Source organism: Papio anubis, chromosome 6 (assembly GCF_008728515.1).
Source record: "Papio anubis isolate 15944 chromosome 6, Panubis1.0, whole genome shotgun sequence".
NCBI lineage: Eukaryota > Metazoa > Chordata > Mammalia > Primates > Cercopithecidae > Papio > Papio anubis.
The window spans coordinates 49073059-49094326 of NC_044981.1; the positions used below are offsets into that span (position 1 = coordinate 49073059).

General features: G+C 34.7%; 1 protein-coding gene across 1 annotated transcript in view; it reads left to right on the top strand.

Annotated features, from left to right (window-relative positions):
• The window catches only part of TFAP2D (transcription factor AP-2 delta), a 58345-nt gene that overhangs the window by 16804 nt on the left and 20273 nt on the right, over positions 1-21268 (top strand). Inside the window, exons 5-6 of the mRNA XM_021937363.2 lie at positions 13644-13785; positions 19768-19881. Coding sequence (XP_021793055.2) covers positions 13644-13785; positions 19768-19881 — 256 coding nt within the window. The remainder of the gene's footprint in view (positions 1-13643; positions 13786-19767; positions 19882-21268) is intronic.

Below are 21268 nucleotides of genomic sequence, written 5' to 3' on the forward strand. Positions count from 1 at the left end.
TGATTTTTATGGTAGCCAAGAGCACTGGAATATCCTGTATGGGAATCCTCAATCTGTATTAGCAGCAAGGGTGCAGGTCAAATATGTGGAATCCTAGGATGATCTCTGGAGTCTTACCATCCTACTCTTTCAGCATACCTCTCCTATCCCAAAAGTGCCTGACTTGTGTTCTATTCCTGTGGCCTCTGCTCACAGATAGCTATCAGCCTTGACTAATGAAACAAGATTTTATCCTTTTGAGGAGCATCTTATCTTAATTGTGTGCTTTTGAAATCCCCAATATCTTCAGGGTGTAGAGAAATAAATCTTTCATTATTGAATTCCAGGCACATTGATGAAACCTTAGAAAACAGATTTAGACTCAAACAGACCTTTTGCATCCCTGCACTCCCCACATAGTAAGAACCCTCAAACCCACTTTCATACACACACACACACACACACACTCTTTAAAGTTTTAGTGCTTATGTGCAATATTCTATGACATTTTAATTTGATTACATATTTTGTGTTCTTTTCTAATGTTCATTGTAAACCCACTAAATTTATTTCACAACTCACTGTCGAGTCATGAGTCATGACCCACAGTTTTTAAAATTATGAGTTGTACTGGGATATAAGGAGAACCTAATCTTTGACGTACAAGGACATTATATCTAAATTGAAATAGGCTTCATTATAACCCTGAGCTGACAAGAAGAGTGACTTCATTGTTGATGACTCTCTTTTATATTTTTATCCTCATATTTTGGTTGGGTTGGTGGTAACAGCTGATTACTCCTTTCCAGCCAGCAAGATGCCATGTTCTGAACTAGGTCATGGCCCCTGGAACCCTGCAGACAGTATTAGGTGTATACAGAATAATCATGACCCAACTCTGATTCATCAAACCTCCTGGGACATTGAAATCGTTGATGTTTATCAGCATTTTTGGCAATTTGATCCAATGTGGGTCTAATGTTTGTTCCATTTGTACAGTTTTACTCCTCTGTGAATTTCACCATACTTACCATTTCATGTTTATAAATTCTTGAATTGACCGTGATTTTGGTAATGTTTTCCCCCTCAATCAAATATTTTTCAAGAGCCAGAAACTTTTTAGGCATTTTTCATTTTCAAAAATTCAAAAACTAGGTTTCTAGTGTCTAAAACCGTCCATTGGCTTTCTTATATGGCCTTTCTATTGTCTTGTGGGAAAGAATACTACTATTTCTTTCATCATTTTTAAACTGAAATCTCTTCTTTATCTTCTGGATTTTGTACATTGACTTATATGTGCATTTTAGTTACCAATAGCTAGTAACTTAGTTTTTCTTAACTGTCTCTTGAAACTGTTGCTTGAAATTGTTATAGTCTAGCCATGACCAGATGAGTTTCTCAAACATCCTGATGACCCAATACATTACTGGGGTTCAATTATACCCCCCCATTTTGGTATAATATTGAGCATAGGAGAAAAAAATACCTAATTGATTGTATTCCTCATAGAGCAGACTTAGAAATAAATCTCATGAAGGTTAAACTGCTATGACTTTGCAGTACTTGACTCTGCCTCTTTCTGGGGAAGATTTGAATACAGTCTTGACATTGTTGATATTTTTATGGAATACCAATGAAGGAGTAGTATGTGGGGATCCTTGAAGGCTTTCCACACAGAGATGATGTAATCTTTGTGAAGAGCCAATAAATGAACAATAAGGTGCCTTATGATGGGGATTCAAATTGGCAAACGAACCTTTTTTTTTTTTTTAAAACAACACTTGTTACTGACATAACAGGTTTCATGAGCATATCCCTAGCTTTCTATGCTTGCCTTTGGTTTTCACTTTTAAAAAATTATTTTAGAAATCATTTTTCCTATATTCCTTTTAAATGGAGTCACTTTATGAATAGCTCCTAGCAATTTTTTCAAAGCCCTCATATTAGTCATTATTTTTAGAAATCATTTTAGGGATGTATAAGACAGGGTTGTTTGATGCAAATTTATACTATATTCCAATAATTCACAACTTTTCTGTTACAAATATTATTGTACCTACTAACAAATGGGATGAAGAACTTCTGACTGGCTGAATGTTTTTCCACCTGATAAAGTGTTTGAAAAGTGAACGTTTTAGTAAGGCAGATATTTAGACTGGGGATTTTGGGGGGTCTCCATAACATAGATATATTTTATTCTGAATGAGATAGAAATATTTGAATTGAGTCCCATGAAAGTAATACCACATTTAACTTTTTTTCCAACCCGTATGTTTTCATCTAAGTGGTTTAAATCTATAGGTAATAATTAGGTATAACTCCTTGTATGCTGTTTTATTACAAGTCTCTTCTTTCAATTTTCCTTTGCTAATTACATTGCCCTCATCCATTAGTATCCATAATATCAGAAAGATGTCAGTCTCTGAAAAATACAGTGGCTTGGATTTGCTTAACTGATCTTCTTGAAGAGACACTGGAATAATTTTACTCTTCTAGGGTGGAAATAATTCTCTTCTAGAGTGGAAATTATTCTATCTCGAAAACATTCAAGGAATTTGACCAATATTAACACCCTTGTTATATGTTTATTACTCTTGAATTGGCAACTTCTGTGGATACCTCCTCCATATTTTACTTAAGAAGAATGTTTGCAGAAATGGTGGTTATTCAAATAAATACAAGAAGTCAATGATCTTGTCATTCCTGCATATCACTCCCTTCTTACCTAGGATGTTCCAAGATGAATGACATTGTAGAGTATTACCAGCAGGAAATTCCATCTGCTTGAGTGGTGTGCTTCCTGGGACAGTTTTGCTGCATTTGCAAAAGCTTGTATAACATCCTCAGGGTTCTGAAAGTACAGATTATTTAAGCTCGTAAATATAAATACCTTGAGCTGAAATTTGTTATGATAGGAGATCAAATTCTCTCTCTCTCTCTCTCTCTCTCTCTGTGTGTGTGTGTGTGTGTGTGTGTGTGTGTGTGTGTGTCTGTTTATGTTTAAACAGTGTGGGACAATGAAGGGCATAAATATGTATCAGCAAAAGAAAGGGAACCAGTTTCAAATATTGTGTATGATCTCCATCAACCTTTCTCAGTTTAAATCCTTAGTAACTGTTGCTCTTCTCTTTCATTTCAAAATATATACTCTCAGACCCTATCCTGGACATCTTAGCTCATGTAAATTAGTTGTTTTGTGCCACTTTGAAAATCTATTAACCCTTTGCCTGGTATTCCCCCTACCACCTCTTATCCTCAGAATATCATTTTTTAAGTAGGGCCTGACTTTGGACTGGTTACTTAACCTAGATGAGTTTCATTTTCCTAATTCATAAATAAAGACCATCATATCTATACTGATGAGAATAATGCCAGCTGTTATAACAGTTCCCAAAATTTCTGTGGCTTAACATAATAGAAGCTAATTTCTCACTCATCATAGTCTGATGTGAATGTTCGTTATCGGGGACCTTTTTTATTGTCAGTGTCTCATTCAGAGACCCAGGGACCCAGAATTCTTCCATCCATAGCTTACTCTGCCTAAGTCTTAGGAGTCCTATTCATTTCGCTCACAGATGAGGAAAGGCATGATGATGAAAGTATACTGCTTCTTATCCACTCTAGCCAGGAAATTATCCAGTTACTACTATTCACATTCTATAAGAACTAGTCACATGATCACACCTTATTGTGAGGATTACAGTGGGATATGCTAGAAAATGTAATCTCTAGCTGGGCAGGGTCTTCTCAGAAACAACTCTATCATATACAAAGAAAAGATAAAAATTGTATGGTCTAGCACCCATATCTACCACAACATCTGCCCTATGTCTCTTTTGTAGGATTAACTACATTCACATAGATTAAACATTTGTACAATAGGCCCCTCATAGAGCCACTAAATAAAAATTAGTACATGTGTCCTAGTTTCCTTCCTCCTAAATAACAGTGCTGCTTAATAGTGAAATGTACTAAAAATCATAAAACTTAAGCCCGGTAGGAAAATTAAGAGTGAGTAGTCTAAGCACTAGAGCATAGTAGGTTAGAGCATGGTTTCTGGAGTCAAACAAACTTGTCTGAACTCACTTCTACACTTGCTGTAAGGGAAGACACATAATCTGTCTGAGCATAACTGTCCTTATTTATAAGACAGTGTTAAAAAATAACACCTTTCTCATAAGATTGTTGCAAGGGTTAAATCAGAATGTTTGCAAAGCACTTACCACGGTACCCAGCCTAAAATCATTGCTCAATAAATTTCAGTTACCATTATTCTCAAATGAGAAAACTAAAAGCAAGGTGAGAATAACTGTTCTGCACAGAATTACACAATTGGGTGCAGCAAGGATGAGAACCCAGATCTTCTGGTTTGCAGCATCATGGCATATTTTCCATTTGGATTTGTGTTTGTGGCATATATCATGAAAAGTTTCATTGTTGAGTTACTTCTGAATTTACCTAAAGTAAAACTCAGGGATAGAAAAAAGATTACCAGTTTTTGAGCCTGTTTTTCACATTAGATTGGTCCTCCCCTCCTGCTAGGAACCCTGGACAAGTTTCTTGAACTTCTTGTGTCCAGGCTTCAAAAACTTTGTCCACTAGTCCAGGGTTTTTAAAACCCGATGAATTTTCTGCTTCTGCTTAATCCCTCAAAGTTAGGGGGACATTAAATCTTGGTTTAATCTCTTCTAGAATAATTATCAATAGTATCCATTGTACTTTTTAAAGGATGCCAGTTCAGTAAGTTATTAGTTACAAGATTCCCCTACAAAACCTTTTTATTCCAGTCTGGCCAAACTGCCAAAAGGCAGTAGAAAGAAATCCTACCACTTGGTGGTATTTCCCTTCTGCCTTTAATCTTCAGCCTAAATTATTGCATTCCAAGGAAACAAGGAGAAACAACCGATTTGTCAATGAACTGTTTCCTACAGATAAGATCTACCAAAAAAGTTTTCTTCATATGATTAGTCTATGACTTTGAAAGGAAGTATCTTTGACTACATGAGACTTGTAGGCTTGAAAACCGGAATTATTTTGCCAATTATTAGGGATAACATCTGTTTAGGGAATGCTCATCGTAAGTCATTCTTCTCATAGAATTTAGAACAAAGCTAATATTCTCATTGCTCTCACACAGGTACCAACAATGGGCTTTTTTTTGGGGTGGTGGCGGTGAGATATGAAACTAAGTCATATGAAACTTGAGGAACTCATGGACCTCATTTCCCAAGTAACTCCTTCACTGGCCTTCTCCAGATACTACATTCCCAAATTAGTCCCACCTTTGGGAGAAAGGTTTTCAGCTGTCTTCTAAAAGTGTATTTGATATGAAAAGTATAGTGAGCTGACGTCTTGAATTAATAGCTCTAATTGATGTTCACTTTAGTCAGACAGTCTCACCTGGAAAAACTCTGCTGTTCCCTTTTACATATACATATCCTGGCACTCACAGTATCTTCTTGGAGACAGTGTTTTCTCCGAGAACACATATTTTTTAGACTATTAGATTTTGTATCACCTATAAATGTCTTATTCTAAGCACAGAATAATTTCTGTCTAGGATACTCTGCTTTGGCAATTGGTAATTAGATGATAGATCTTATTGTTATCTATTATCTAGAAACTTACATTTATCAGTATTCAAAAATTGCTCTCAATGAACCTGAAATAGTATCACACAATATTATGGATAGATATATACCATCTTAGAGTATATCTTTTACAACTATTTGCAAACTTTCTAATAACACTCCCCTAGGCTGCATTTTAAGATTTCATTCATTTCTGGGGGGAAAGGTATTTGCATATAGAGGCAGAAGGAATAGAATACTATACATACGTCATTATGTCTTACTATGTGCTTGGGTGTCCATAATCTCCTGTTCCTACTCATGGTGACTGTGCCACATAAAAACAAATATAGCCAAACCAATTTGCCTCAATTTTCCCTTGCCACTTTTGATCTAGCTCATTATTCACTCTTACACATAGTGATGCTCACTAAAAAGACATTTGAATTGTCTTCCTAGTGTCTTTCTTTTTTCTGTGATTCTTCCTTTCAAAACTTAATGGATCAAATAATGCTTTTTTTCCTTTTTCTTTTCTTTTTTTTAAAGAGACAGAGTCTTAAGAGCTCTGTTGTCCAGACTGGAGTGTAGTGGCGTGAACACAGCTCACTACAGCTTCTACCTTCTAGACTCAAGGGGTCTTCCTGCCTCAGCCTCCTGAGTAGCTGAGACCACAGGCACATGCCACCATGTCTGGCTAATTTTGGATTTTTTGGTAGAGATGGAGATCTCACTTTTTTGCCCAGGCTGGCCTGGTTCAAGTGACCCTCTGCCTTGGCCTCCCACAGGCTGGATTATAGGAATGAGCTGTGACCCCCATTGCTTACATTTATTGAAATTTGTAGGTATTCCAATCAAACTGCAGAGTGTAATTACTCTTAGTGATGACTAACTTTTATTGGATAACATTGGAAGACTTGGAATTAACAATGTTCCATCTACAATAAATAATTGAGTTCAGAATTAAATCTTTCTAAGAATAAGGCAAAGAGTAATTTTACTTTTTGAATAATATAAGTTTAAATAAATAATACAAACAGATAGTTCAGGATTCAAAGTTACAGAAAAGTATTCAGTAAAATACTTCCTTTTCACTCTGTTCCCCATTCAGTTCCCCTCCTAGGAGAAAACAAATGTTATTAGTTGATCTTTTTTCTTCCAAGGATATATGTGTGTACCTCTTTTATTCATTTTTAAAACAAATTATAACATTCTGTAGACACTATTTTGCAATTAATTTTTTCACAGTTTATCTTTGTGTTCATTCTTTTTTCTTCAGCACTTACAAGTTGTTTGTTCTTTTAAACACTCGTGGTATTTCACTGAATGGATGTATTGCAATTTATCTTACCAGTCCTCTTCTGAATATCGTTTAGGTGTTTTCAGTCTTTGGCTATTACAAATAGTGCTTCAATGAAGAACCTCAAACTTATATAAATAGTTCCACAGATATGCAAGTACATATCTTCAATAAATGTCTAAGAATGGCGTTGCAGGGTCAAAAGATAATTTGCATTTATAGTTTTGATTGATTATTGGCAGATTCTTCTTAATAGTGGTTGCCAATTTATAATCCTATTAGCAATGAGGGTAGAAAGCATTGACGTTATAGTACTTTCCTGTACTCTAAATTAAACAGGAGACTATCAATTGTTTTATCTTTGCTAGTTTGATTGACTAGAAAAACAAACAAACAAACAAAAACCTCTATTATGAAGGAGACTGAGAATTTCTTGGACTTTTATGAGCTTTCCTATTTACTTATTTTGTATTTATGGAGTAATTTTTTGTACTTTCCTTATTTGTAAGTTTTCAGAAAAATTGGCTTATTACATCTTAGTATGTCTTTCATATGACATACTTTCATTTTTCAGTTGGCTGTTATGGGTTTTTGTTTATTTGTTTTGTTTATTGAGGTCTTTGCATGCAGAACTTTTTTACATTAATATAATTATATTCTCATATTTTATTTCATGGCTTTTAGTTTCAATTGTAACACTGTAAAAGGCCTTTTTAATTCCAAGATCATAAAAAAACCATGTTATCTTCTAATTACTATGTGGTTTCATTTTTTTATGTTTAAATCTATGATCCACCTGGACTTTGTTTCATGGCTAAATATATGCTATAGATCCAATTTTATTTGTTTTATTTCCAGGTGGCCACTTTGTTGGCTTACCACTTTCTATTGATAATCTACCTTTTCCCTACTAACTTTAAGTGCAAGCTTCATCTTATATTAAATCCACCTATATAAATATGCTTTTCCAATAGGCTGAAGTCTTTCTTTCCCTAACAATGCTATCTCTACTTCTACTACCACATTTTCTGTTTTGTCTATAGAGTTCATACCATATTAGCCAAATAAGGGAGGGCTCATCATGCAAGAACCCATACAGACAGAGACTCTTACAGTTTCATATTAACTCACTAGTGGCTGCTTTCCCTTTTTTATAAGTCATAGAATCCTTATGTTTTTGGAAGATGTACAGTTCATCCTCACCTAGTGCTTTCTCTTTATCTTAGGACAGTGGTTTCTCAACTCTGGTTTGAGAGAATTACTTTAGGAGCATTCAAAAACTGCAGATGCCCTGGCACCAGAGATTAATTGATATGGCGTGAAACACATTTTTTAAAGCAAATTTCTAGGTTATGGGAGTAGCAAGGGTTGAGAAAGCCTGCCTTCAAGTATAGTCTATTTTATTAAATGGCTCCACTGATAGAGGGATATACTCTTTTTTTCTATTTTTCATAGGTTTTTTCTGTATATATTTAATTCTTTCTAACAAGTCTCTTTTGCTCTAGTTCTTCCCTATATTCTTTGAAGGGGATTCTTCACAAGACTATTGTCATAATTAATATACTGTTAACATAATTTGAAAGCTTTTTCATTTAACAAATGTCTGCTGAGTACCTATTGTGAATCAGATGCTGTGCTAAGTGCAGGATATTGAATGGGGAACGAAACTTTCACTTTGAAACACAAAGTGTTGGTGTTTGACAAAAGCATCATCAAACTAGTGAAACTACTATGTTATAAGGCACCTATTCATGCCATAGATCGTATGATATATAGAGTTGTAGAATGCATTCCTTTTCAAATAGTCTGGGAAATCTGTAAGTCAGGGCATCAGATATACTTACTTTGTCCTTCAGCTCCAGGATTTGCTAAAGCTCAATACTATAAGAATTTACTTAATTCTCAAATTTACTTTCTAATAGATACTTCTTGGAATAATCCCATAGAACTGAATGTGTTATTTCCCTATACATGAAAATAAGATTCAAATCATAAGTACACGACTGGAGTTTAACACATACAAATTGTTATTTTCATTTAATAACATTGGGTTTTGTAAGACTAAGTTAAACTAAATTGTTTTTAAGGCCATATTGTTAGAGTGACCGTTGATGAGAATTATCTATTGAGTAACAATGTACAAGTACTGCTTAGTAAAAATTAGTGTTAAATATTAATTTTTTAGTTGTGTAAAGTAATTTTTAAAAAATACCATAATTTTAAAGAAAGAATTTTTTTGTTTTGTTTGTTGTTTGTTTGTTTTGAGATGTTGTCTCACTCTGTCACCCAGGCTGGAGTGTAGTGGCACGATCTCAGCTCACTGCCACTTCCACCTCCCGAGTTCAAGCAGTTCTCTGCCTCAGCCTTCTGAGTAACTGGGGTTGCAGGTGCCTGCCACCACACCCAGCTAATTTTTTTTGTATTTTTAGTAGAGATGTGGTTTCACCATCTTGGCCAGGCTGATCTTGAACTCCTGATCTCGTGATCCACTCACCTTGGCCTCCTGAAGTGCTGGGATTACAGGCTTGAGCCACCACACCCAGTCTAAAGAAAGAAAAATTCTTAATGACTGTATAACAGATTGAAAGTCAGGTATATTTATTTTTACTGTTAAAATGCATTTAAACCTGCTTCTTATAAAACCCAGGATCTTGGCACAATGTGCAATCAGTTTGTCTTTAAAAAACATTTTGCCATTAACTTTCTATTTCAGAGCAACACCAATGAATGTCATTTAAATTTTTCCTAATATTTCTTCCTAATTTTTTACTTTTTGCTTTGGAGTGTGGAAAAATGAATTCTCTAAAATCAAGAAGCAAATTTATCTTTTACATTCTTGCTATGTTCTGGAATTTATTTGTGCCCGCTTTTTAAGGGATATATTTAATATAAGTATTAAGTATCTAGTTCTGTTACTGTTGAAAAGTTGAATATCCTTCACGGTTTTCACTTTTTTAGAGGTGGGGTTATTACGTGGCACATAGAGCCTGAAGCCTTGCTCTTGGAATACTTTTCTCCAAGCACCAGCCTGATCCACCTGCACACCCATGTACCCTACTTCTTTTTTTAAACTTTTATTTTAAGTTCAGGGGTACAAATGCAGGTTTGTTACATAGGTAAACTTGTGTTGTGGGGGTTGCTGTGCCAATTATTTCATCACCCAGGTATTAAGGCTAGTACCAACTGGTTATTTTTCCTGATCTCTCTCCTCCCACTCTCCACCCTCCAAAAGGCCCCAGTATGTGTTGCTCCCTTCTATGTGTCCATGTGTTCTCATCATTTAGCCTCCACTTATAAGTGAGAACATGTAGTATTTGGTTTTCTGTTCCTGTGCTAGTTTGCTAAGGATGCTGGCCTAAGACCTAAAGATGGAAATACCATTCTATCCTACTTCTAAAATATGTAATTCTTGAAATGATATGGAATAAAATGGAGGTATTTCAACTTTAGTGTGTTGTTTCAGTTGTATTAAATTAAAAAAAAAAAAGAAGGTGGCTGGCCAAGTGCTGCAATACATTGAAATAAAGGCATAGCTTAAAGTAGTTCTGAAAAAAAAAAAAAGAAAAGAAAAGAAAAGGAAAAAGGAACAAGGGTGTTCTACTTCTCTCCCAGAAGTGAGGTGACAGCAGCCATATTTGCTGTTCTGGGAATTGAAGGGAAAACGTCCTCAGGCTTTCCTGGATTGCTCTTTCCACCACAGGTTATTGCACTTCAGTTCATTGTTCATATAGACATCTTGTGCCACCACAGAGACAGAGGAGCTCATGGATTTTTTATTTTCCCCAATCAAACTCCTTACAGTCATGTTAATATGCTTTTCTGATTGTAAAATGTCTAGTTTTCTTAAACGTGTTGACTAAGACAGCTGTTGTAAAGGACTTAACTATAGATTTGTCATTGTTTCTGAATACTATGTGTATTTTAATTAATGGATCCATTTATTCATTCATTTTTGGGCCCTCACACACAAAGCTTTTGTGGCATGATATACACATTTTAACTACATATCAGAGTGTCTTCACTTGCCACTTCTTTTGATGTAGCATTGCTATACATCCTGTAACAATGTTATATCACAAGCAGGAGAAGGCAGTAAACAGAACTGAGGGAAGGAAGAATCTGGCTGTCAGTGTAAATGTAAACAGCAGCTGTCCCACTCAAACTGTTTCTAAAAACCACACGGTGAGAGCTTTGCATAAAATGGGACAGATCCGCAAGAATCAGGTTTCAGCACAAAATTCAAGAGGTGTGCTGCCATCCTCCTGTTTGCCCTGTTTTACCTCTCCCACTATTGTGCAAACAATAAAGCAAAAGGATTAGATGGATGGATGGATAGGTGGATAGACAGATAGATAGACATAGATAGATAGATAGTCTCTGTTAAAATGTCATTTAAATATCTGTTTCGGTGTGAACAATAACAATGTGCAGCTGTATTAATATACGTAACTCGACTTGCTGGACAAAGATGACACTATTGATGGTATTATACTGTTAGTTACAAGATACTTTTGAATCCTAAGGTCCACATGAGTTTATCCTCTGGTCAGGTGCTGTAGCATTATTTGATGGGTCAAGCTTTAAAACATTTTTACTTCCAAATTTGAAACTTCTCAAATAATCTCCCTTCTATCATTTTTCAAGCAACAGTGAGTGTCCTGTATGGCATAACAATGACTTTAAAACACACACACACACACACACGCACCTTTGTGCAATTTCTTCTGCCAAATACTCACATATTTTCTTACCTTAAACCATGACCCCATTAAACTAGCACTATTAAGATTAATATAGAGACCACTTCCATTTAGTTACATCATCTCTCTATTTAAAATAAAAGAAAAAATAAGATGTTTTTCACCATACAAATACTAAAATTGCAACTAAAGACCTACCATTGCTTATGTGAAATATGTGTGGGGAGGGACATGATCAGAGTTTACAAAACATTAACTACACTAATATGTTTACTTATTGCAATACCTTTTATATTAAACTAGACTTTTTTTTGCTAAGGCCTAGAACAGGAGGCCTCACCTTGTGGGAATGAAAAAAATAGTATCTTTTTGTTTTGTTTTGTTTGGAGACAGAGTCTTACTATGTCACCCAGACTGGAGTGCAGTAGTGTAATTACGGCTCATGACAGTCTCAGCTTCATGGTGTCAAGCAATCCTCCGGCCTCAGACTCCTGAGTGGCTAGGGGACTGCAGGCATGCACCACCACATCTGACTAATTTTTAAATTTTTATAGATATGATGGAGTCTTTCTATGTTGCCCAGGCTGGTCTTGAACTCCTGGGCTCAAGGGATCCTCCTGCTTCTGCCTCCCAAATTGCTAGCATCTTTACTAAGGATATTTTCATTGATATTAACTGTTTCCTTTTGTATATTTTGTATCTCTATAAACTTTTCCTCCTTTTTCTTCATATTATCAGCTATTTCATTTTTTCCTGGTGCTTGTAATATAACATCTTGTATTATATACTGTCACCATAATAACAACAAACATGACAAGATTATAGGTAATATTCATATAAGTTCAATAAAAATTATAAAGTGCAACTAAAATACTTGTTGTTGTTGCTACTATTATTGTTATGACTGTTATTTTCCTAGAGACAGGCAATCTTTGGTACTCTTTTATATTCCCCATTACTCCTACCTAGCACTGTGCCTTGAATAAAGCAGGTAAGTAGATGCTTAGTATTAACAGATATACAGTAAAAACTTGATTTTATTTTTAACTTTTAGGTTCAGGGGTGCATGTGAAGGTTTGTAATATAGGTAAACTGTGTCATGGGGGTTTGGTGTACAGATTATTTCATCACCCAGGTAATAAGCATACAACTCAATAGGTATTTTTTCTGATTCTCTCCCTCCTCCCACTTTTTACCCCCAAGTAGGTCCCAGTGTCTGTTGTTCCTCTCTTTGTGTCCATGTGTTCTCGTTGTTAAGTTCCCACTTATGAGTAAGAACATGCAGTATTTGGTTTTCTGTCCCTGTGGTAGTTTACTTAGGATAATGGCCTTCAGCTACTCTTGCAAAGAACATGATCTCATTCTTGTTTGTGGCTGCATTGTATTCCATGGTATACATGTACTACATTTTGTTTAGAAAACTTGATTTTTTAAACAAAAATTTAGTGGCCAGGTAAGATTTGCCTTGACTGAGCTTTAAAAATACCATTGTTTTCCAGATTGATTTTCATCACTTAATTTTACTTTGCTGGGAAGCCATTTTCACCCCACTTCTTAAAAATATACTTGGGTTTAGGATTTTGTGAGAGAACAAAGTTATTCATGATTTTCCAAAGTTCTCCAACTTCCTTGAAAAGTTACCTGGACCCTCTGTAGGTATTTTAATAGGTCTCATGGAAAAGACACCTGAATAGTTTAGACACACTAAGAATAGGCTGTAGGTTCAGCAGCCACAAAATGACTTGTCCATGGGACCATTTCCCTTGGGAATCATGTGTGAAACCTGGGAAGTCAGTCTGGTCTGATGACCAGAACCATGAGGGGAGTCAACACTTCTGGATTGTGTTTCTGTTTTTTTCCCCTCAATTTTCCACCTATCCCTGCCTGCTAAGTCACTTCTCTGTTCCTCAATTTCCCCTCATTCTTCCTCATTACCTCCCCTCTTCCCCCCAAAAAGGTCTTTTTTCTTGAATAGTTTAAGTAGGAAAAATGATTTGTCTGACCACACCAAGGAGTGAGGTTTGAGCAAAATGCAAGACACTACTGTTATTAAGGTTGAATGCTGGTGAGAACCTCACTTGTGTTATCTGCCAACAGGGGAGGCTTTGCACTTGGCTCGGGATTTTGGCTACACTTGTGAAACAGAGTTTCCAGCCAAAGCAGTAGGAGAACATCTTGCCAGACAACATATGGAACAGAAAGAACAGACAGCAAGAAAAAAGATGATCCTGGCGACCAAGTAAGCAGAACGGGGAAACCTCTGTGTGCTTTCGTCTTCAGTCTTTGTTTTTTTTTTTTTCTTTTCTTTTTTTTTTTTTTTTTCATTTTCTTTGAAATGAGGAAAACAAGTCTAGAACTAGAAGGCACCCATTTTCTAAAACAAGGAAGTTCTCACACACCAGCAGCTAAATATATTAAACAAGGACTTTCCCCACTTTGGTACCCAGGCAAGGTTTACAAACTGCCCTTGATTAGTGATAAGGCTGTCAATGAAACTGATGAAAGTTCTTGGAAGACCTCTCCAGAACATGCAGAAATCCCTTGGAGAAAAGCATGTTTAGGAAATGTAGATCCCAGGCAAATATGCCTTTGGTTGCTGTGTAATTTGGTCTAAGGCACTCATTTTGCCTCAATAAATGAGAATAAAGCTCTCAAAACACCATAAATGTTTGGGGAATGTGACAGAAGATGAGGTCACAGGTTGGTGAGAGGTACCAGGGAGACCTCTGGGACCAAGGATCACCATGAGTGCCCCCATCCTGTCTTGCGTATGGGTAAACAAATCATCCTTGTACTGCCTCATAGTGTTATTGTCTTTTTTTTTTTTTAAGGTATAATATATTTCAAAGCTTCTGGAAATTGTAAAACACCTAATTAAAATGCAAACTAAAATAATGAGGAAAATGATACGGACAAATTTGACAATACAACGGAAAAAGGGGAAGGTTGCATGAGATGACTTTTAAATTCCCTGACACTTGAAAGTTCTTCAATAATTAGTGGGAATACTACCATTTATTGTGCAAAAATCCAGTAGAACCACAGGTAGCACTGCAGGTTATGTTCAAAAGTTTTAGAGGAAAATCCTTCTGGTAGTAACTAATTCTTGTTATCCTCTCTTTATTGAAATAAGTTATTGCTACATATAGGCCATTAAGAATCTTAAATAATTTTTAATTCTATATTAAGATTTTAGAACTGATGGTTTCAGCTGGTTAATAACTGTCATTCATGAATTAATTTTTTATTCAGGGAAAAGTATTTTGTTTGTTTTTTGAGACAGGGTCTCACTCTGTTGCCCAGGCTGGAGTACAGTGGCGCAATCATGGCTCACTGTAGCCTCACCCTCCCCAGGTTCATGTGATCCTCCCACCTCAGCCTCCTGAGTAGCTGAGACTACAGGCATGAGCCAGCATGCCCCCCCCCACCCTGTTTTTTGCATTTTTTGTAAAGATGCATTTTTGCCACATTGCCTAGGCGGTCTCAGACTCCTGGGTTCAAACAATCTGCACTCTTTGGCCTCCCAAAGGGCTAGGATTACCGGCATGAGTCACTATGCCCAGCCTTAGGGAAAACTTTTTAAGAGAAAATCTAGGGCAGAGAGTATTAAAAACATTGCTTCTTAGAAACTGATAAAAATTAGTTATTTAATGCCTTTACAACATAATGGCTAAAATTTAAATTGGCTCAAAATGCATAAAACCAAAACTAAATATTCTATTTTCTACCAGCTTCTTATGTAACACAGGTCTTTTTACAAATTTAAGGAGAATATGGGATACTTACCATCTCACAGGTTTGTCCAAGACACTTGAATCACTTAACTGAAGTTTACACACTGCTGTGGCTGGCACTATTTGGACTTAGGACTCTATTTATCTATTGCTGTTCTGAAAGTACTAGATTATCTCATCTTGTCCCAAAGAGAAGAAAAGCAAAAGTTGGTGCCAGAAGGAATAGAGAAAAAGCAAAACAAGATTAAGGGGAAAGGAATAGCAGAAAGAGAGAATGAAGACCAGGAGATAGAGAAAGAAAATTATAAGGCAGGTATGAAAGTTGGACTTAAAACCTGGGAATGAATTTTGTGATGTGGAAACCCCTGAAAACTTGCTAGTAGGAAGAGCTAAATCTGAACCTTTTGCATAGTGTGTCTTCTGGGAGTCTTTACCTCTACTGTGTACTCTTTTCCTTTTCCAAATAACTTCTTGACTAAATTTTTTTTTCAAATAATTTCAGTCATGTTTCAGTTTCTCCAGAAGGAGCTGAAAGCACATATAGTTAGTTTGAATCCTTTACATTACCGTAGGAGAAAGATAAAGACTTGTCACAGAACAAGATAATTATACAGTACTAGAATTTAGGTAATATCTCCCAGATGTTTCCATAGCATATCATCCTAGCTGGCAGGATCATGCAGATTTACCAATGCACAGATCCATGTGAATTTTACTGTTGTCCCAAAATACAAATTTCCAAGAGAAAACACCTTCATTTTTTCTACCTCAAAATGACTTGGTTGTGGTTTTATCATGCATATTCAAAGACTTTCACTCCTTAATCCAGAGAAACACTTCTCCCTGTCCTCCTTCCCCCAGGAATGGTTTTGGAACTATTCACCACTACCATCATCGACACAATAAATAACAATTCCTATTTTCTTAGAGATTCCCATCATTCTGTTGAAGTCTGCGGTACTCTCTGAGTACATTCAAATTGGCACTGAGATTTTGTTTTAATAGAAGTAATGCTAGAAGAATTTGAGGGAAATAAGAGAAATGCATCCATATTTGTCAAAATTTTACTGAGACATCTATTTTCGAGTAGCGTATTTGACCAGGTAGTAGTAGTTTCCTTTTACCTGGGATCTAAGTAACATATATTATTTTAGGTGATAATTTGAACTTTGATTTCATGAAACATTGTGAGAACATGTAATTTTCTTTTATCTGTCTGCTTATAGCTGCACATTTGCAGACCATTGAATGTCAAGCAAGAATTCCACTCATTTCAATTAACTTATTTTACAGAGAGTAAATAGGCATAAACATCTGAAAATTATAATACAGCTTTATAATTTTTTATTTTTGTTATTTATATGCATCCTGTCTTCTTATTGGACTATGTGAAATAAAAATTAGAGAATCAGAGACTGCAGTCATAGCAAACATATGTAATATAACCAGTAATCACTATAACTAGATAAACTAGGGGATGTGTAGAAATAATACCCATTTTGTGCAACATATGAATGGTCACAATGTGTTCTGAGAAGTTTCTAATTTTACACCAATGGTAAAGCATTGGATATTTTCATCAATTAAAATGGTAAAAGTTAATATTGACTAGCCTATTACAGATATTCATTACATCCTGCTCAGTTCACCTTTATTCATAAGACTTGAACAACTTTATAAAAAATATACATGAAATCTAAAATTTATTGAATGAGAGATCCAATTGCTAATCTGCATTGTCAGATTGGCCTACATATTTCTTTTTTACCTCCATGAATTACAGATTCAGTTGTCTTTAAGTATATCGCCAAGTATACAATTGTATAAAGAGTCTATTAATTAAATGTCATTAGTCTTCTAATTCCTCTTTATTTCCAGTGTTTTGTTGATTAAATATTTTGGTGTAATTTAGACATTTACTTAGGTGAAAGAATAGAAACTGAAACATTTTTTGAATTCTAAAAATGAACCAGACAAAACATGTGTTTAGTTGGTTAATAGAAAACATATTTAAACTTTTTCATTGAATTTAGAACTAAATATGTCTAACATTTGATTTGCATTAAGGTAAAGCAGAATAGTTAACAACTTTTAGTGTTACCATAATATTAATCATCGTGAAACAGAGAACTTGGATTTCAGACATCAGCTAAAAACTTACGTCCTTAAGGACAATGATGTAAGTGATAAAGTTAGAATGTATGATTCATTGAAGATCATCTTGTGTTACATAATTCATAATACGACATTTTGTCTTGAGATGTAAGATTGTTTCTTTTTGTAGATTTATAAATAAAAATTTAAATAAGAATGAAAGTGGTCATAAAATCATAATTCTGTAAGTGCCATAATGAGATGATGATGATAATTGCCTAGGGGGAATCTACAGGATTGTCATCTGTTTTCAAGTCTAAACTTGAAAGTGAGTGAGTTAAGCTGTAGAATTAAATATAAAAGGGGGAGAGTTCTAATATTACTCCTGGTAGAGCTTCATGTGTGAATTATTTAGCATGAGTTAAATTTTTCCACCTCTTTAGCTTTTTGTAATTTCTTCATCAATTTTATTATAACTTGCTGTATTATTTATACAGGAACAAAGTTGATTTGTCAACTTAAAAGTTTATTCCATTATCCAATTAATTCTGATATTATGCCATAATAACTAAAGCAATGTTTCAATCTTTATTTTAATGTTTTAAAATTTATTTTAATCTGATAGAAAAACTAAAAGTAAAAGACTGCTAAAAACAAAAGTCTAAAAACAACACCAATCTTTCTTTGTAAGAATGGATCATAATGACGACCTACCATACAGTAATTTGTAAATGATACCATGAGGCTAAATTTAAAATTTTAGTTAGAAATTTCAATAAACAAAGACAACAAATCTATATTAAATGACACAAAGCACAAAAGATGATGATATACTCCTCAAAATGGCACCAAACACTTAGATTAAGTTGCATTCATTGATTAAAATATGGGCAATACACCTGAAAATGGGTATATTTCATAAAGCAACTGAGTCTCACAACAAAAAATGTGAGGAGTTCAGAAGAAACCTTCTCAATGAAAGTAAAAACACACAGTTGTTAAAAGCATGTATTCAGATGCTGTATCTCAGAGATCCAACTGGTCCTTTAGGAAGGGGATGTGGAGTATCTTATTTCATTGAAGCAAATAAGGACTTTTTTTCCTTTCTCTGACTCTTTTTTTACTTTTACCTGTGTTCTGCAAACATGAATAAGGCAATTCTGTGAAATGACACAATATTTGAACATTGGCATTAAACCAGACCCTCACTGTTCATTTAAAATATCATAAGCGATCTTTGATGGAATTCAATAAATTTTAGATATCTGATTAAGAATTCTCCACTGATTTTGACTCAGTGATCAATTATTTGTACTTTAAGATATTTTGTCACTTTTTGGTAGTCATTTGTTAATGACACAAATGGCTTGCAGCAGAATAATGGCCGAGTTCATATTCACTTGAAATAATTTGACCCTTCTATACCTGTCTTTTGTTACATTGATAGTCAAAGTCAGGACTACAATATTATACTTTGCGACTGCCCATTGTAAAAACAGATAAAAAACCTAATTACTATCATATTATCCCTTGATTATGGAGTCACCTCACTTTAGATGATAGATGCTTTAAGTAATTCCTTGGTAATCCTTTACTTTTCAGAGACTGGACTAATTTAGTGTTTTGTTGTTAAAAAACAAAACAAAAACAAAATCTCTTTGTATAGTGTATTCTGCTTCTTTAGAATTATATCATTTGCACTGTACATCACAAGGGCTCTATTGTCACATGCTAATACTGTAATTAAACTGAAACCAATGACCTAAAACCATAACCACTTAAAGCAAAAAAATGCAGCAGAAAAGTTACCTTGAGGGTACTTTTTGCAAGAAATTAGCTTACATGGCACATAATACAACCATTTTTGTGAGGCTAGTGAACTAAATTACTGGTGATTATCTGCTTCAAATATTAACATATAAAGTTAGCTCATAAGAATATGAATTCTAATGCAATCTTGGGAAAAAAGGATTTTCCGAAGTCTGAATCATGGCTCTGAAGTAAGACTATAACTTTAATTAAATTTGTTTACAGATATGATGTCTAAAAAAATCACATTTCAATTAAAAAGATCATCGTGATCATTTCATATGGGGTTTCCCTTATCCTGAGGTTAATTTATGAATAGTCATCTTAAAAATGAACATTGGTCTTATCAGTGCTCATGGATTGTTATTTTTTGAAATGTTGTATGATTATTCTATAGCTGTTAAGAGCAAAGTCACCATTGTGAACCTCAACTGTATGCTATGAATGGAACTTTTGAGGTTGCTTTATGAAATGTTATCCAGACTGCTTTTAAAAGACAGAACAAGTCTTTAGTTAAATATCATGGGATGAAATTAAAGCCCAATTTCAAAAGTTCAATTTTAAATTTGATTCTTTTATTTTAGACAAATCTGTAAAGAATTCCAAGACCTCTTGAGCCAAGATAGATCACCGCTGGGATCCTCCAGACCCACTCCAATTCTAGACCTTGACATCCAGAGACATTTAACACATTTCAGGTAAGACTGGTTTTCCAGATTGCTCACATTCTTTACTAACCCAGACTCTTGTATTCCTATCAAAGTTCTACTTAGAGATATCACTTATATATTTATATGGTGACTGTCCTAGTTCTTTCAGATAGGTTATAACAAAATACCTTAGACTGGGTAATTTATAAACAATAGAAATATATTTTTTACTGTTCTGAGGGCTGGGAAGTCTGAGATTAAGGTGCCAGCAGAGTTAGTTAAATAAAGGCTTGCTCTTTACTTCAGAGATGGCACCGTCTCAATTTTCTCCCACATGATGAAAGGGCCAAACAAGATCCCTTGGGCTCTTTTATAAGGGCACTAATCCTATTCATGAGGGTTCTGCCCTCATAAGCTAATCACCTCCTAAAGACTCTATTTAATACTATTGCATTGGGGATTAGGTTTCAATATATGAATTTGGAGTGGGGTAAAGGGGACACACATATTCAAACCATAGCAGTGATTGACTGAATTTTTTGAAATTCCAAGCTTATAAAATCAAATTGAGAGAATAACAAGGCATGAAGCATGTTAGATTGGAAAATTTTATATCTTTATGTATTGTTAGGAAATCATTACTTTATAAAAGTGAACACTATTATTTCAAATAATACTTAGCATTTTTGGATGAGGATTCTGAAATCTTTTAAATAGTTCTTTATCTTGGTGACACAAATTGTTTGATGGAAAGATGCCATGGCAGAAGTTAACAGGATATCACTAACTGGTTTTCCAGAACTATGATAAAAATTTCTATGCAATTAGAAACTGCAAATGGTTCTTAAGTTAGACCACACAAGAGCATGAAATGTATTATTGGAAGCATATTTTAAATTTCATTTTCTGATGTGTTTTGGGAATGAAGAAAATATTTTTTATCTGGTTGGTTTATGCCCCAGATGGAATGTGAGAAAGAACATGGTAATTACTCAGGTGCCTTACATTTTTAAAACTCTAGAATTTTAATGCCTATATGATAGGCATATTGTATCCTTTCTTAGTTATTATCATTTAGTTAAACAATGGTAAGGAAAGACTAATACACATTAAATATTAACATGATTTCAATACCTGTCAAAAACTGTAAAGCTGTTGAGGAGGGCGCTTCATTATATAAAATAACAAGTGTTTAAATAAGTTGAAATTTAGGCTGCAACATCAGAGACAGTTAAATAGAATATTCTATTTTACAATATGTCACAAGTTTCCTCAAGATGTAATAGACACACATCTCTGAAGACTCAACTTAGGATTTATCTTCCAAAAATGCACAAAATGTAGGATATATTTCACAGGACTTCTCTCCTATCAGTTGAGCTAGTGATAGGAAGTGTAATAAAATTGTGGGAAAATAAAACGCCCAAATGCTATG